Source organism: Anoplophora glabripennis, unplaced genomic scaffold (assembly GCF_000390285.2).
Source record: "Anoplophora glabripennis isolate ALB-LARVAE unplaced genomic scaffold, Agla_2.0 scaffold879, whole genome shotgun sequence".
In the NCBI taxonomy this organism is placed as follows: domain Eukaryota; kingdom Metazoa; phylum Arthropoda; class Insecta; order Coleoptera; family Cerambycidae; genus Anoplophora; species Anoplophora glabripennis.
The window spans coordinates 21,735-40,535 of record NW_019416963.1 but is presented as its reverse complement, the minus strand read 5'-3'; the positions used below and the strand labels follow the sequence as shown (position 1 = coordinate 40,535).

The 18,801-nt window shown below is 30.8% G+C and overlaps 2 protein-coding genes and 1 long non-coding RNA gene across 3 annotated transcripts in view; 1 reads left to right on the top strand and 2 right to left on the bottom strand.

Annotated features, from left to right (window-relative positions):
• The window catches only part of LOC108912719 (dynein heavy chain 10, axonemal), a 46,729-nt gene extending 45,277 nt beyond the window's left edge, over positions 1 to 1,452 (bottom strand). The window contains exons 1-3 of the mRNA XM_018718040.1: positions 1,378 to 1,452; positions 352 to 582; positions 19 to 293 (exon numbers count right to left, since the gene is read on the bottom strand). Coding sequence (XP_018573556.1) covers positions 19 to 293; positions 352 to 582; positions 1,378 to 1,440 — 569 coding nt within the window. The 5' untranslated portion in view covers positions 1,441 to 1,452. The remainder of the gene's footprint in view (positions 1 to 18; positions 294 to 351; positions 583 to 1,377) is intronic.
• Positions 1,453 to 2,987: 1,535 nt separating this feature from the next.
• Positions 2,988 to 14,415, top strand: LOC108912722 (protein bicaudal D). Its single transcript, XM_018718048.1, has 5 exons — positions 2,988 to 3,296; positions 5,002 to 6,343; positions 6,397 to 6,624; positions 6,680 to 6,937; positions 12,248 to 14,415. The coding sequence occupies exons 1-5, from the start codon at positions 3,081 to 3,083 to the stop codon at positions 12,496 to 12,498; spliced, it is 2,295 nt and encodes a 764-aa protein (XP_018573564.1). The 5' UTR covers positions 2,988 to 3,080; the 3' UTR covers positions 12,499 to 14,415.
• Positions 14,416 to 15,749: 1,334 nt separating this feature from the next.
• LOC108912718 lies at positions 15,750 to 16,206 on the bottom strand. The gene is made up of 3 exons (XR_001964569.1): positions 16,057 to 16,206; positions 15,855 to 15,944; positions 15,750 to 15,799 (listed from the first exon to the last, which is right to left on the bottom strand). It is a non-coding gene; the product is annotated as an uncharacterized LOC108912718 (long non-coding RNA).
• Positions 16,207 to 18,801: the final 2,595 nt, after the last annotated feature.

Below are 18,801 nucleotides of genomic sequence, written 5' to 3'. Positions count from 1 at the left end.
CACCGCTGGTAGAATTACCAATCTAAAGCAGATATGAGCCCTTCAACCTCACCCAAAAGTTCACTTCTAATTGGTATGGTATTGGAATCAATATTATCCCTTTCATCAGCATGTAATATTTTTTCCTGCAGTGACGACAACTGCTGTTGAGACTTCAGTGATATTCTTTTGCTTAGTGATTGTTGTTTTTGACCAGTCTTTTCGTCAAATGTTGATCTCCTATGCTTATTTGCGGCAGTAATCTTCTTTACACCTGGCTCCATAAATGATTTTTGAAAGAGTGGTACAAATAACTAAAAAAAAGGACATGACCATTTTAGTAATGTTCTGTTAAAACCAACAGATACCCACCTTTTTTGAAATGGTTGTTATTGAGTGAAGAAAATTTCCTGTTGTCATTCCAATTAAAAAATAATTGGGCATTTCAAGGTCGGCCTGCTCGGGGAGATCAAAGTTGGGAATACCTTCCTCGGTTTTACGATACATGTATAAAATGCGTTTGTCTGGATCAATATGGCAATCGTTGACTTTTATAAACCCTCCGTGCAATGCAAAATCAGTAACTAATTTCTGAATAATTTGCTAAAATCGTGATACTAGCATTAGAAAAGTCATTTGCATGTTTACTGCCATGGTATGTCTACGTAAAAATTTGGGGCCCACCAGGTAAAGAATGTTTCTACCTGTTACCCATGACAGATCTGGAGGTAATGAAGTAAATAATGTCTCTACCTAGTTGGACTGTTACCAAAGCCAGGGTAGAGACCAAAGATAAGGACACTTCAGCTTGCCAGGACTGTTAGCAATAGTAGGTTTAAGAACTAGGGAAGGAAAGCTTGGTGGGACCGGAAGTCCAGTGCCAAGCTGGGAAAGCACCTACCTAAGGAGCGTACCAGGGAGCGTTACCAACCAGTACAGAAGTTAACAATCGCAGAAAATATACAAATCTAACAAGTTCGTTAAAAGTAGTAATTTATTAATTTTATTTGATTTCCCTTTACCAAGAATAAATCTATTAAGAATTTGCGTTTTCTTTCTTATTAAAAGAAAATTTAATAATTGGGTAATGACAGTACTGAATAAACGAAGTTAATCAAACATACATACATACATGTTTGAAACAAAAATATAAAGTTTTGAGTAATGTCTCAGAACAAATCCAAAGAAAAACTTTTATTCTTCTTAAAAGATTGACAGCCTTGTTAAAACTGACGTTTAATATAAGTTGAATGCAAGTAACATTCAAATTTTAACACAGATTTATTGGATGATCAAGTCGAGATACTGAATATGTGTGTTATTTTAAGATAGTTTTGTACTGTTTAAATTGGTCCGATTTAATTATTTTTTTAGTTGATATAACTATAAACTACTCACAGGTACGTATATATATTCCTCCTCTTCCACCACAGTTGGTTCCTCAACAACATCCGAAGTCATTTTCTTTTTTTTCTTTTTTCCCTTATCCTGTTTTTTTCCTTTTTTCTTGCCTTTTGTATCTCGAGGACTTCCTAATGAAAAAAATAATAAGCTATCACATTCAATTATTCAATTTCTAGAATAACATACCATCAATATTTTCTTCTACATCTGTAACTTCTGGTGAAGGTAGAGTAGAGGCCTCGGTTTCAGTAGCTTGTGACTCCGTATTTACATTTTCTTCATTCGCAGGGGATTCCTCTTTACTTTCAGGCTCTACTGTTGTACCATTAATAATTTCAGGATGATTTTCTCCTTCTGACGGGCTACCGTCTGTGCCTTCAGCTGCTAAATAGTGACAAAATATATTTAAAATGTTCTGCAAAATATGTATATTATATTTTTGGCAACACATAATTTTTAAGTTTATATAAAAATACTAACCATCCGAGACCGGAATAGGTGACTGTGTCTCGGATTTTGATACGTTCTTCTTTTTGTCTTTTTTTCCTTTACCTTTTTTCTTCTTAGGTAAAACAATTTGAACTGCTTCATCTTCTGTGACATCAGGTTTTTTTACTGAAATATTTTTTAACTGCTTGATTTAGTTCTTCTTTTAAATAAGTAACATTATTAGTAAATATACCTACTAAATATAAAATTTAATAAATAGTATTAACCGTAGCAACTATTTATAATATTTATTTCTTCGTCACATTTTAAGATAACTATTTTATGAGATACGATATTTACAACCTCCTATTATATGGTTCGTGTACTATAGGGTTTTTATTTGGAAAAATTTTAATTTTATCCTGACGATTTAAATTTAAATTTTTAAATATTACAGAACTAAGAATAAACTGACGTTTCTGTACATTCACTGCATTCTAGGAGAGGAGACTCATTTATCTAGGGAGGAGACTGACAGGTCAGGCGTCAGGAGTGGGAGTAAAAAATTAAATTTAAATCCAAATAAAAATTACCGACACAAATTTATGTATATGAATGAGTATTTGACAGAAAACTTGATTGAAATGTTTTTTTACAATTATATGAATATTTTATTTAGTTGTTATAATATAAGTAACTTATATATATAAATTGCTGTCTATAAAAAAATATGATAGGTATTGTTACCCTTTTCAGCAACCATTATTTCTTCTTCGATTAACTTTTCGTAAGATGTTTTGTAGACGTAAAAAAACATCTTGTTCTCTTCCTGGTACATAAAATCATCATCTAAGTATGAGGCTAACTTATCTTCCAAGTCATCGGTGTTTTCTAGCATTTCCTCAAAATAGTTGTCAGAAGATAATCCAAAATATTTGGTAACCTTATTTTTCACCCAATCTCTTCTAAAATCTGAACTCATATTTTTAATTAAAATCTATATAAAACAATGTCACAAATTTTTAATATGTTGTATTAGTTTTATTTACAAACAATTCTGGTTTCCAAGTGAATGTCACTAATGAAACATGAATGAAACCAATATTTGATTCTCCCGCTTTCTTGTAATTGGTGTTTTTTTTTTCTGTCAAATATCAAATTGTAGTGACGTTTCTTCTTTGACAATGACATGTTTTGACAAAAATCTTTCCTGTTAATAATTATTATAAATCATAGTTTTAAGTCTCACAAAAAATAATTGTCAAAAAATGGCTTCTCAAGAAAACAGTGCAAGTGATATTGAATTATTGAGAAGTGAAATCGAACGCTTAACGAGAGAATTGGACCAAGCTAGTAGCGAAAAAGTGCAGTCTGCCCAATATGGGCTGGTTCTTTTAGAAGAAAAAAATGAATTGCAGCAAAAATGTGAAGAATTTGAATCACTGTATGAAAATACCAAACACGAACTTAATATCACCCAAGAGGTAAATTAGATAATAACAAATTGTTCCCAAATTTTTTAAATTCGTTGTTTCATAGTACTGTATAGGTACAATACCTTAAGACACAATCAGTTTTTTTAATGCATTTTTTTTGTTAACAAATTGTACATGACACGTCAAGAATAATGTAATTGCATCTGTTTGTGAATTTTGAATAAGTTTAGAAGTAATATAACAGTTGTATCCGTTTGTAATACTTAGTTTTGTTGATGGCGGCAAAATCTCTTAAATTTTTTTAAATAATTATTTGGAAACTTACATTTTTGTAAAAAAGAGAGAATATCTGAAATTGTAAGATTTTCTTATTTTGTAATATTTTTTGCAACCAATATGTTTTATTTTTATTAGTATATTGTGGAAATTTTCCATAAAAATTTAAAAATTCTTTCATGCTTAAAATGCTGGATTCCAAGCTTTATTCATTCTCTTGCATTACTAGTTAATTATCTAAAATTCAATTCTATAATTGGAATGTATAAAATTAAAAGTGCTGTTTTCGCTTTACGATTAATTTGTGGTGGGTACATATATTCAGACTAATGGATTATTTATTTTATTTTGAAAGTGTAACATTTTCTAAATATATGTATATTTTATAATTTAGCCTCATACCTAGTTCAATGTACTACGTTATTAGAATTCTTACTATTTTTTTTTGTTTTTAAACTTGTCAATTAGAAGAAAATATTAGTTAAAACATTATTTGTCAATATATTTAAATGCATATTTTTTTTAATTAATAGTAAGGGCTCATTTAAAATATTATTATACACTTGAGAACTAGATCGTGTACTATAACAATATTAATAGTCAATGATTAAGTACATATGGAGGTCTGTAGCATGTCAAGAATGCAATGTTTATCTTGTCCAAATTTAAGGATATTTTCTTGTATAAACATATGTCGTTTGAAAGACAGTGTTAAATTTTTGAATAAAAAATGTTATAACTAAATATCTTTAAATTTTATGCATATTAGGTATATATGAATAAAGTAGCATACATGAAAAAAATAAGTTCAACTTAAATCAGTGACTTAGATATAGGGTAAACCAGTGGCGCAGATGTAATATATTATGCTTCTTACATGTTTTTCAAATATTAGTGAGCGCCACTGGAATTTTTTTTTTAATTTTTGTAATGCAGATTTTATTTTATTTTTATTTTATTGTTTTGCGATAAATTTAAAATATTTAATTAAAGGTGTTCAAAATAATGTCCTTATGCTTCAGTACAGTTTTTAATATTTTCTCATTTTATTGATGCATTTAGTCTTGAAAATTTGGTCAGAAATATTTAAACTGTTTGCATTTCAAAAATGAAAACGCCAGTGACAAATGTTTATACAAGGAAATACATATTGTTAATATTTGAATAATGTGCTCTCATTTTTTAAACGTTACTGGGTTACACCATGGATATATGCAGATATAATTTATTATTAAATAATGGGTATTGGGGTATAAAAAATGTAGAAAATAGAAGTGAAATAGCTTATCTCTATAAGCTGTGATGGTACCAAGAAACAACTATACAATTTAATTTAAAAAAATTATATTTTTCTTAAAATTAAGTAAATTTCAATAATCGAATACAAATCACATTTGCTGTGAAACTGGAATAAAACGAGTATATAGAATTCATTTGCAGCTTTGTAAACAAATTTTAAACAAGTTTTATTTTGTAGGCCCTTGCTAAGTTTCAATCTAGTCACAAAGTAACAACAAAGACTGGTATTGAAACAGAAGAATCACTACTTCATGAATCGGCAGCTAGAGAAACGTCACTACATTCTCAAATAATTGAACTAGAAAATGAAGTTAAGCAGTGTCGACATGAACTGGAACGTGTCACTGCGGAAAGAGATCGGATGCTGCAAGAAAATAATGACATGGGCAAAGACAAGGAGGACCGGGGTATGGAGTGTAAAAAACTGCGAGCTGAACTACGTGAGGTTAAATTTCGAGAAAACCGTCTTATTACGGACTATTCAGAACTGGAGGAAGAAAATATTGCCCTACAGAAACAGGTCTCGGCTTTAAAAAGCTCTCAAGTTGAGTTTGAGAGTTTGAAACATGAAATCAGACGTTTACATGAGGAGATGGATTTATTAAATCTACAAGTCGAAGAATTGACAAACTTGAAAAAAATCGCCGAGAAACACATGGAAGAGGCTTTGGAATCCTTACAGAGTGAAAGAGAAGCTAAATATGCCATTAAGAAAGAACTAGACCAACAGATTAACAGAGAATCTTTCTACAATATAAACAACTTGGCTTATAGTATACGTGGCATTACTGAAGATACAAATCTAGGAAGCGACTGTGAGGATGATATTCCAGGACTGAAGCATATTGAGGCCAGTTTATCTAGTGGAAATGCTTCAGAATTAGCATCTCCTGATGGCAAACAAGTGGATTTGTTCTCAGAAGTGCACTTGAATGAACTTAGGAAACTGGAAAAGCAGCTCGAGTCACTAGAAAAGGAGAAAATATCTCTAACACAAAGCTTGAGGGAAAACCAAAGTATGGTGGAGAAAAGCCAAGGGGAACTACAAGTATTTGTGGCTCGACTTACACAGTTGGCAGCTCACGTCGATTCTCTGCAACAATTTTCTCAAAATGTCGACAAAAACCTATCCAAACCAGAAGAGGAACTTAACAAGGTCATCAACCAATATCAGCAATGGTTTAAGTTATCCACCAAGGAAATTGAGCAGCTTAAGAGGGATATAAGGGAACTTGAAAAATTAACAAATATCTCGGATGCTACATTGCAATTAAGGAACGAAATCACAAACCTAAAGAATAACCTTTTGGACACTGAACAAAAGAGCATGGATCTTGAAGGAGACTTGAAACTGCTTAGAGAATTTGCTAGTGAAGCAGGAGCCTCTCTCGATGAAACTCAAAACAATTTACAGATTGTCACTGAAGAATTAGCTCAATTGTATCATCACGTTTGTACTGTCAATGGCCAAACACCTACCAGAGTTGTACTGGATCATGAAAAAGAAGGCATGACACCAAGTGAGTTTGTTTTTTATTCATGGTTTTAACAAAAGTTAATTTGTATATTTCAGTGACTGAAACTGCTCCTCCAATGGGAGAAATGAGTAAATTAGAACTACTAAGGAGTCGTCTGAAGAGTGACATACCTTTACACGACCTAGAAACCTTAAATGATACTGCGGTTCTAGCAAGAAATGTTTGTACTGTAGTAGATCAAATAAAATACCTTCGAAATGCTATTGAAAACACAATCGAACTTTCCAAAATTAAGAGAGACAAATCAGATGGATCATATGAATGTAAGTATATACATTTAAAGTTATTTATAACCTTATATTTGCTTTTAATTTGCAGCACTTAAAGATGAGAACAGTGAATCTGAGATTCAAGAACTGCAAGAACAAGTTATCAGGCTCAAGAGCTTGTTGTCTACAAAGAGGGAACAAATCGCCACTCTTAGAACCGTCCTTAAATCTAATAAGAATACAGCTGAAGTCGCACTAACGAATCTCAAAGCTAAGTATGAGAATGAGAAAACTATTGTCTCAGAAACCATGATGAAGCTGAGAAATGAACTGAGGTTGTTGAAGGAGGATGCCGCTACTTTCTCAAGTAAGCATAATTTTGGTTTGCAGGCTTCAATGGCAGTTGCCAAGAATTAGATAATTTCTGGACTGGTTGGCATTGTTAATTACTTTTCAGAAGGAACTGTAAAACTTTCAGAGTTTTGTTTTCCTCTGAAGAAAAGAGCGATATGTCTTTCAAAACGGTGAAACAGTGAAACATTGTGAGGAAAAATAGTACTCTGTAGAAGTACTTATCAACCTTTTTTTTTTCTGGTTATGTAATTACAGACACAATATATACAGTGCGTCCCAGAAGTAATGCAAAAAATTTGTATTTTATTTTGTGTTGCATTTTCACAGAAACGCTAAAACACGTCAATTAGTAAATAGGAATTGTCGTTGGGTCATGTTGCTTAAACCTTTTTTTGGACTATGTTTCATAAACCTATCGACGCTTTAGTACGAAAACATGCTATCTCAGATTTCGGTTGGAAAACGTGCTATCTCAAATTTCGGTTGGATAACATGCTATCTCAAATTAAGCTTGGAAAACATGCTAGCTCAGATCTTTAAGTAAAAACATGTTATCTCAGTTTGACTAGAAATTTAAGTTGGCACATTGAATGATTGAAACAGTGCATTTATAATTAACTTATACAATATATTTTTCAAAAAGTAAGGAATATTTATGTTCAGGTACACTGTTTATTTTATTTTTTTTTATTCAACATTTTTTCAATTAATTTTGTTATGTTACTGTTATAAATGACAAAATTGTTAATTAAAAAAATAGAATCATGCAGTATGCTGCAACATGTACATTACTCGATGTTTTTTGACATAACAAATTAAAAAAAAATCCGTAAATGTTAGCATAATCAATACTAATGATAACCCTTACGCCAAAAGGTCGGGTTATTTTTTATGAAAATAGTTTTGCCTAAACCAAAAATTTCACACTTGAATTATTAATTTATATTAATGTGTGATCCTCTCTGTTTTCCTTTATGTGAAAATACAATTTGCAATATTTTTCATGTCAGCATCGAGTTGATTTTGGCAACCGTACTTTTTGAATAACATTAGGGTCTCAAATAATCATGAAATGTACGCACATCTGGATACCTATTACGTGCTTGAACAATATATAGGGTGATTCAGAACTTATCCAAAAAAAAAAAAAATTATTTTTCGGGGGTTTTTTCCAACCCCGTTTTTTTGAAAAAAAAAATCAAAAAGGACAATTTGAAAATGATTTAAAAGTACATACATGGAAATTGGTCCACTGTAAAACTTGACCTTATGCAAGGCAAAGCATGCAGTCTGCGACTGGTACGACGGCAAAGGGTAATAAAAAATGAACAGACAAAAAAATTTAAATAATTTGTCTCCCAAGGAAAGAAATAAATAAAATTTGTAACACCTATTTTATATCAGCAAATTCAACTGCTTTTGCCGCTATTGCTATTATTAATTGATAAAATTTATTAGTGGTTTTAATTAATAAAATAATTTGACATACCTGATGTTACATAACAGGGTACGTAGCGGCCGGGAAAACCGGGAATACCGGGAAAAGTCAGGGAATGTGTTATTCTTCATAAAAAAACAAGGAATGGTCAGGGAATTTAAAAAATATTCGTGAGTCAGGGAATTTGATGTTTGCAACTGGAAATTTTGTGAAAGCCGGCCCTGGGTTCTTGAAAGAGAAAACTATTTGTGGTTTTGAAACCTTTATAAGAGGTTGTTAGGGTATAAAAAATATTATGGAGTCCATTCGAGAAAAAATTTAATGCATAAACACCAATTGGTATGTAAAAATGAACTACAAGTGACCTGGATTTTTTTTTATGTCAGGGAAAACCTGGAAAAGTCAGGGAATTCTTTATTACTTTTGAACTATGAACCCTGCATAACTCTTCAAAATTTTGTTCACCGACGTCTAAATACATTTGGACCTGTCTTACCTAGTGTTAACAAACTAACACAAATGTTGTCTTTTGTCACCATAACAAATGCTTCACAATAACACAAATGTCTTGCTTCATCATAAATTAAAACGATATCCATCAACTCCGAGTTGCTATCCACGTTTGACACTTGAAGAACTAATATAAACACTATCGCAACAACAATAATACTAAAATCGGTTTTCAGTATTCGGAATCGCCTGGGGCCACGTGGGTGAATGACGCTAGAAACTACAGTAACCCAGCGATGTAAAGGTTGAAAACTATAAGGATTTTACAAAAAAATTTTTATGATAGTGACTCCATTTTTCATTACACATCTATTCCCAAATTTTTTTGGATAAGTTGTGAATCACCCTGTATAGGCGGATATTATATAAACTACGACTATACTCGGGGTCAGAACAAAATTATATGCTACCAATTTGTGTGTAATTTTTCCTTCAGTTGTAGGGATTTTTTGAGTAAAAAATCTTTGTTTTATAGTTTGTCATGCCACTTCCAGTGGCAAAGGACCCCACCGGAATCCTTATGTAAATTGGTTTTCAGTCAAATGATTTGAAACCAGGTGGTTTTTGTAGCTTTTGAGTTGTAGATTAAAAGTCTCAATGGGCGTCAAGCCCTAAAAATTCATGGTTCAAAGTTGCAGCTCGCTGAAACTACAATGCTTTAGATTCCACTACCTGCATAGTATAGTAAAAAAATTACTACATTTTTGCTCAATGTCCAATAACCCAATAAACTATCACCGATATATGGAGATCTCTGACTGAAAGGGTTAAAAACGATATTGAGATGATCTTTCAGATCACGATCAGTACAATCGATTTTTCACAATCATTATCGTACAATAAAAATCATAGCGATTGCCGTCTGCATTTGCGTGACCCAATGTGCACCACGGGGAGGTAGGGCTGATTTTCAGAGTTGAAAGATCCTGTCTAGCAGGAATCTAATGCCTTAATCTAATATTTCAATATTATTTTCGTTCTCATTGCATGCATCTGATGTTGAATTCAGCAAGGATTCATTGGGGTACTTGATATTATTTTTATGCTTTTTTTGATGATTTATTTTTTTGCCACCAGACACAATCACTCAGAATCACTAAAAAATGCGATTGTCTTATTGAATATTTCAAATTTTTAAACTAATATTATTATCCCATAAGTTGCATAGAAAAAGTATATATTTAAATCAGCAAAAATAAATATTAATGATAATACAGATTATGAACTAATAATAAGCATAAAAAATATTAATAATGACCTTATAGGTATTTTTTGCAAATATAACTTCATAGAAATAACTCGCTAACATAAATAATATAAATAGTGGAATTCAAGCTGTTCTCAGATTTTGCACACGGAAAAGGTAGAATTGTAAAACAGAATTGAACTACTCGTATGTTAACATTTCGAGAAAACTTACCATCGTTTAAATGCTACATATGAACAATTGAAGCACACTAAAGCATGCTACTAGGATGGGGAAAAACTATTATTTTTATTTTTGACATTGCAATCTACAATACTCTATAACTTGTATTCTAATGACAATAACAATGCCGAACATTTTCGTACATTATTTATTTTTATTTGTTTTGACGTATTGAACTGTCATTCAATAAGGCCATTATGATACATACCCAGAAAAAAATATAAAATGCTCTATTAATAGTTAGTTTAAAAATATTTTTTTTCTAGAATTATCTCACCAATATGTAATCTTGAAATAGGATTAGTACGAGAAACTTCATTTAATACTTTTGATTAATCGATTGATTGATTGATTGAAAAGTATATTTTGGTGAAATAATGTAAAAAAATGTTAATCTATCTATTAATTCTTTTCAAATATATTAATACTTTCATGCATAAAGTAACATTTTATTTCAAAAACGCAGTATTTGCTTCGAGCCACTAACATCAACATAATATTTTATGCATGCTGCGGCGACTTGCCGAACTTTAAGCCAGAAACAACTAGATGACGATAAAATCGCAAGGAAAAATGATAAAGAGTTTGTTGATGAGCATACAAATAAACGAAATAAGGTATTATTGCACATGTTTATCTGGTGACTGGCCTTTAGGCACATGCGCTCGTATTGCCTGCATTTTTGGTTTTTAGGCTATGAGCGNCGCATTATTTTTATTTTTGACATTGCAAGCTACAATACTCTATAGCTTGTATTCTAATGACAATAACAATGCCGAGCATTTTCGTACACTATTTATTTTTGTTTGCTTTGTCGTATTGAACTGTCATTCAATAAGGTCATTATAATACATACCCAGAAAAAATATATAAAATGCTCTTATCAATAGTTTAAAAAAAATTTTTTTTCTACAATTATCTCACCAATATGTAATCTTGAAATAGGATTAGGCAATTAACTAATGTTTACTTTTGAAAAAATATTTATCCATCAATTCCTTTACAAAAGTACGTTTTGGTGAAATAATGTAAAAAACTGTTTATCTATTATTTTTTTCAAATATATTAAATATGATAGCTTAATACTTTTAAGCATAAAGTAACATTTTATTTCAAAAACGCAGTATTTGCTTCGAGCCACTAAAAGCAACATAATATTTTATGCATGCTGCAGGGATTTGCTGAACTTTAAGCCAGAAACAACTAGATGACGATAAAATCACGAGGAAAAATGATAAAGAGTTTGTTGACGAGCATACAAATGAACGGAATAAGATGTTATTGCACATGTTTATCTGGTGACTGGACTTTAGGCACATGCGCTCGTATTGCCTGCATTTTTGGTTTTTAGGCTAGGAGCGGCTTCGAAACAAGTACCCGATGAATCCCATGATGTGCTAAGTCCGATCTAGTAATCTCCCCATGGTGCACCTCGGTCACGCAAATGCAGACAGCAATCGCTATGATTTTTATTGTACGATAATGTACTGATCGTGATCTGAAAAATCATCTCAATATAGTTTTTTACCCTTTCAGTCAGAGATATCGATATATCGGCGATAGTTTATTGGGTAATTGGGCATTGAGCAAAAAATGTAATATTTTATTACTATACTATGCAGGTAGTGAAATCTAAAGCATTGTAGCTTCAGCGAGCTGCAACTTTGAACCATGAATTTTTAGGGCTTGACGCCCATGGACACTTTTAATCTACCACTCAAGAGCTACAAAAACCACCTGGTTTCAAACCATTTGACCGAAAACCAATTTACATAAGGATTCCGGCAGGGTTGTTTAAAGTTATTTCTCATTATTATGATTTTGATAATTTTATTTTATTCTAGTTGCAAAATAATGACAAATAAAAAATATTCTTAAATGTATTTTTGTATACTCCAAAATTATTATTTCTTTTTAAATTTCTATTTACGATTGTTTACTTCTAGGCCTGAGGGCAATGTTTGCTGCCAGATGTGAAGAGTATGTAACACAGGTAGATGAACTGCAGCAGCAACTTAATGCAGCCGAGGATGAAAAAAAAACACTGAACCAACTTCTTCGGTTGGCTGTCCAGCAGAAGTTGTCTTTGACTCAGCGTCTGGAAGAACTAGAAGTAGACAGGGAAATTAGAAATGCGAGAAGACCAAACAACCGCAACTTCCAGCGACCCGGCAGATCCAACCGTGATATGTTCTAGCCAAGGTCGAGGCCCTTTGTGTATGCCATTGCATTTATTACGACATTCTTTAAACTCTAGGTTGTTCACACCAAGATGTTATTGAATTGGTGATTGATGGAAATAAGGTATTTTTATTATCAATGAATTTTTCATTACACTACTTACGTTTTGTTAGGAATTGCATGATGAAATGTGATAAAAAGATATGCCTTGATCGAGAGGTTCTGAATAAATGTTGATCTGATGTTATGATTAATGCAGAATGAGACAAATTGACTTTAGACTTGTCGAAGATTTTCCAAAATTATTTCAATTTTGGCCTTAAAAAACAATGTGCAATGTCTATTACATATTATTTGTGTGACTATGAATGTTTTATCTTCCACGTCATTTTATAATGAGTATTCGTTACTGTTACATAGAAATATATTTATCAATCCTTACTTTTTCCTTAACATCAGTTTTACGCTATGATTTAGCAGCTATTATTTATTAGTATTTAAAAGATATTCATTATTTTTGACTTATACCTTTTACTTTTGGTTACTAGTGGTATTTAAAAGATATTTATTATTTTCAACTTCTTATACCTTTTACTTTTGGTTACTAGTGGTATTTAAAAGATATTTATTATTTTCAACTTCTTATACCTTTTACTTTTGGTTACTAGTGATTCTGTCTATTCCTGATATTATTAATACAAGTTTCAGATTTCGATCATTAATTTAGTACTTAAAAGATTATTTCTTTGGTCAATCGTTATAAAAAATTTGTTTGAGGTTGAGAAAGATATGTTTGCACTGACTGATAACATAATTGTTTTCTTAAAATCGATACATAACTTTTTTAGTATCAGGGATTGCATTCAAATAACTTCTTTCCGTTAGATACACTGATTGCCAAAAAGTTTCGATAGATCCATTTTTCTCATGGATTGGTTAGTTGAATTAACTTAGTTCATGTATTCCATTAAGTCTCGAGTAGGAGAATTTTTAGGATTATTGTTTTCATTAACACATGTAATAGTAGAAAATAGTGGAATAGTGTTTATTATTATTATATTGACCCAGTTATGTGGTTACTAACAAGGAATATTAACTTGTAACAGAAGTATTTATTATTAAATATTTATTAGTGATAGTAAGTGTAATTGATATATAATTTGTGTGATGTTCAGAATTTTAATTTAGTGTTTTTTTTCATACTCTGAATATTAAAAATACTACTGAATAAGTGGAAGGGTAAAATAAACTGTTAAAAATCGATTCAAAAAAATTATATTTATTATTTAACTGTACTGCAGTCTAATTGTTAAATATTAATATAGGTATAATGGTTAAGATTAGCGTAAATTTAAAATGTGAAAAGGGCAGCTTTATACAAAAATTCACTCCCAAACAAACTCACAACACAACACTTGAAGGAATATAAAGCTGCTTTGTTCCTCTGTGAAAAATTATCTTGTTCGTCTTTTTTCCGTTGGTTCTAAGTCCATATGATAATAATACTTAACTATTATTTGTCCTGTTTCCGAGCCTATGGACCACGGAAATTCCCGTCCCTTTTAATATTAAAAATCCTTAAACGAGTAAAATAAATTTATTCAGTCATTTTATAATTGTAATTGTCACAACTGAAACTTACGTACCAAAATATTTTTCATAAAAGCCCATTAAATAGGTAAAAAACGGCTACTAAAGTTTACTTTTTTTAAACGTAATAAGCCAAGTAAAATTCAGTTGTAAACGACATCTCATAATTTATTCTTGTACACTTATCGAGTGTCCATGTTTTATTTAATTAACAGCGATGCTGCTATGTTCATTTTATTTAATTCATTTTTAATGTTGTTACTTTCGTTATTTTTACATTGCTTTTATGTGGTTAAAGTTACTTAATTGTACCTAATATTTTTAATAAAATTATTACTTTAAATAATGTTTTACAGTTTTAATTCCAGCAAATTGCAGAATGAATTTTTGAGAATGTTGGATTGAAGGTTGAATGTTGAAAATCTGGCTTGACTGGGTGCTTTTAAGGGAGTAAACCACATTAGGAGGCTGATTTCCAGGCGTTCCTTTTTTGAGTGGGACAAGTTGATTATTAGAATTTGATGATACTTTGACATTATTTTATCAATTTTTTGAACTACATTTACAACTTTTTCACTTGTGTTGAACAAGTTATGCCAGTTATGTTGTCCACCGAAAGTCATCGTCCAAGTTGGTTGTTCAGGAGAAATGTGGAAGTCGCAATTTTCATCTGAAAGCAAAATGGTTGTTTTCCTGCATTATTAACATGTTCTCTAAGAATATGAACCACATTGCGGGTAAAAATTGGAAAAATTGAAGTTTTGACATGTGTTTAAGGAAAATGTATCGATTTGATATCACCTTTTTTTTTCAGTTATTTTGAATAAATAACCCTTTAAAAATTGTGATATCATCCCAATTGTTGATTCACGTTATTTGAAATTTCATAAAGAAACACACTTTTAATTTTCATAATGATCGGTTTGTAACTTTTAAAGCTAGTCTCCGTGAATCAAAACAATGTCGTTTTGAGAAAATCGTATTTGAAGATTTCCGAAAATTAGAAATTTGAGAAAGATGTCAATAATATAAAGTGCTTTCCGATCATTCAGCGATTCCAGCACCATTTAACAGTCCTTCTTCATCATAGGCATCGTTTTGAGCTTGCATCTGCTCAAAGTGACTAGACTAACTGAACAAGCGCTCCACTCTACCTGCTGTGCGCAATTTAGCATTACCTATGCCCTTTACAGGTACCAAAAATCCGCTTGATATCATGCTCCTGAAAAGAGTTACTAGCATCTCCGCGGACCCTTGCATCTGTCAAATTTTTTTCTCTAAAATTTAATATTTCAAAATCTATAACTGCTAGGTATAGGGAAAATTTAATAAACTGACCCTTAAATTTCACGTAGAATATGAAAATGCAATAATATATAGGGTGTTCTGTTTAATATAACGAAGTTGGTGTCGACTTCGGGTATAACCGGAAGTGCTGAAGAGATATTTTAGTTGTGCTCGTCCTAGGGACATTGTCAAGTTGCCAAATTTTCAAATTTTTCAGAGCAGTATTTTCCTAGATATCGATCGACGCAGTTCCCGGTGAGACACCCTGTATATCAATGTCCACATTTTATAATTACAAATAATTGACTACTCATATGAGGACAGAATACAAATTTATTTTTACATTGAATCAAATACACAATATTTCAATATTTGTGTTATTGGTAATACTCGTTAATTTGTATAAATACTGAAAGATGTGTAACAAACAGGATTATAATCTGAAACAAATAATTTTTAAATAAACAGATTATGAGTCGTAAATAATTCGAGTACCTCAGGAGTGATGTCAAAGTCAATAGTGAAAAGGCCAGCTGCCGTTATTTGAACCTTTTGATTCAGTATTTGAAGACCATGAAGTATTATCTGTAATTTAAAGTATTGCAGAAAAAAATATTAATTGGAAACAAAAAAAATATGTTAAAAAGTAAAATATAGTAATACTGAGATATTGTATGCTTTTTTAGTATTTACTCACCTCTTCACTTGTGTCAGGATTGAGATGTACCAACTCATAAACAATTGAACCAGTTTTTTCAGCTTCATTTTGTAAGTGGTGTGATATGTATGTCAGTAAACAAATTCCTAACGAGAAACTTAGAAAACAGAACTCTCTAGAAAGATTGACCTTATATGGAAAACCGCTGTATTCTGTCACATCATTTTTAGTTATATATGAATATGTAACGGATAAGTTCATCGTTATTCCAATCATTAAATAAATTACAATGCCAAATCCGCCTATTTTGTTAATATCACATGCAATGTTATACATTTTACTATACATTGCGAAATTATGAACGATGTCGTTGGTGTTACTCTTTCTGTTACCATGATTGGTACTTTGAATGTCAATTATTTTGTCAATAAGAGATTGTTTAGAAAACTTTTTAAGAACCTCATTAATTTTTTTGAAGTGTGTTGCACACATTTCGATTATAAGAGCATTAACAGCTGTGTACAAATTAATTATAGTACTTGGTACGTATATACACCACAACGACATAAAATTTGATTTATTATAGACAATTTCTAGAATCATCAACGACATAGAAGCGGAAGATATCACAAATACATAAAATTTTACAGGGATTTGTTTTGAATTTATATTATGTGTGTCTCCTATGTTTTGATTGATTTTAAGCAAGTCATTAATAACTTGATATATTATTTTATATTTTTTTACTATTAAAACACAAATGTAATTGCTAAAATTTGGTAGAACATATTTTATAATCCAAAATGCTGCTTTCGATACAAAACTGTCTCTAAAACAAAGAAATAAGTGTGTATATTCTACAATACAAAGGATTGTAATTAACTTACATTCCAACATTGTGGGCATCGCTATGAGAAAATTTGATAATGTAAAAGCAACTTATGTTGAAAATTAAAATAAAGATGAAGCTGCTAGAAACTACACGCTTTAAAATGCTATTGCCTTTGGTAACCATTTTATAACACTATCGTTTTAGTAATGTTTGTATGTTACGAATTAAATGAAGGTAGTTTATTATAAAACTGGACATAATAATATCATGATTGCCAAAACATCATAATCATAATTAAATGAACGATCCAAAGTGTCAATTGTATAAATTAGTAATTCATAACAATTTTAGCTTAAACTATTCACTTATGGTTAAGTAGTCCTCGATGCCAATAACATTATTACCTTCATAGAAATAATTAATCCAATAAAGTAGGCTTTTACTCTATTCTACTGGCTGAAAAACACCTTTATTTTTAGGTTTAATGTTTATTAATATAAATACATTTCAAAATATTTTTTTTTTTTCATTATTTCATCCGTACATTTCTAAAAAAATCTTAAAACTCTGATTTAGTTAATATTTTCTACAAAAATGGAATTCATTGTTTATAGATAGTAATAATAAAATGTACAGGGTACCTTTTTGTGGTAGGGCTTTAAGGTTGACAGACGGCCCTACTTAAAAAAAAGGTTTATTTTTGTTCGTAGTTCATAGGACGTTTTTGGGATACAAAGTGTTCAAAATTAATTACTTTTTTAGTGCTTTTTTCCCTAATTCAGTAACAAGGACATACAGCTCTACTTGAGCCTATGAAGTTCCAATATGAAAAAGAGCTTTGAAATTAGTGTGTTATAATGATAAACTAATTCTTTAATAACATTACAGTTTTATTTGGTAATTGTAATATGTTATATTAAACAAAAACTAAAGAAATAAAAATGCCAGGAAGACTCCCGTTTTAATTTTCTATTTTGCATATTTCTTTTCAAATTTTTGCGAGGGTGTTATGGAGATTCAAAGATTGCGCCCAAGAACGGGTTTTTATTTTATTTCTCTGAAGCCGCTTTAAACGTCGATATGAATTTCGGTTATAAAATAATGCGTTAATTCTCGTTCGACCAAAACATTAAAGCAGACTTATGACGGCACTGTGTTTAAAATGAAAATTGTCAGAAATTCTATATGCAACCGAAATCTGTTTATTTGACGTTTGTCAAAAATTATTGTACTGAATAAAAATATATGAATAGACTGTTCGAGTTTTAAAAATGCTGCCATATTCATTTGAAGAAAAGACCAATATGCATTTTATGTACGTTAGAGCTAATGGTTATGCTCTAGAAGCATGCATATTATATCACGAAGCTTTTCCAAATCATCGATTTCCTTTTGATAAATTATTTAGTACTTTACATCAAAGGTTACTTTCACGCCAAAGAGGATGATTGTGAGCAGAAACTATACTACATGCTATATGCAATAACTTATGTTTATTTCCTCTTTTATTTATTATTTATTTAATAATTGCAATATCTATTTTTTTTCAAAAATCGAATCGAAAAAAAATCTTGGAAAATTTTATTCCTTGTAAAAGTTTATTTCAATCCCAAATTTTGTCTTAAAGATATAGAGCAGGGGTCGGCAAGTAAGTTTAGGTGCGGTCCGGATACTTTTGAAAATTTTTAATGAGGTCCAGAAAAAAATTCAATTTCTTATTTTTTTTATTTTAATTTGGACTCAAATTTAATCTGCTTACTAATTAAGAACTCAAAACACTCACACAATTGTAAAATACTAGAAAAAATGATAAGATTGGCACTTAAACGTAAAAAACATTTTTTAAATAATTTATTTGAGTAATTTATACTTTCAAAAAATTTTTGGCGGTCCAGTATTTTACCTTCCGCGGTCCGGACCTGGACCGCGGTCCGCCAGTTGCCGACCCTTGC

Bases quoted from the DNA above. Each gene is read 5' to 3' on its own strand.
- LOC108912722 (XM_018718048.1), top strand. From the start codon at position 3,081: ATGGCTTCTCAAGAAAACAGTGCAAGTGATATTGAATTATTGAGAAGT. The intron at 6,344-6,396 runs GTGAGTTTGTTT...TGTATATTTCAG, and splicing joins AAAAGAAGGCATGACACCAA to TGACTGAAACTGCTCCTCCA. The intron at 6,938-12,247 runs GTAAGCATAATT...GTTTACTTCTAG, and splicing joins GGATGCCGCTACTTTCTCAA to GCCTGAGGGCAATGTTTGCT.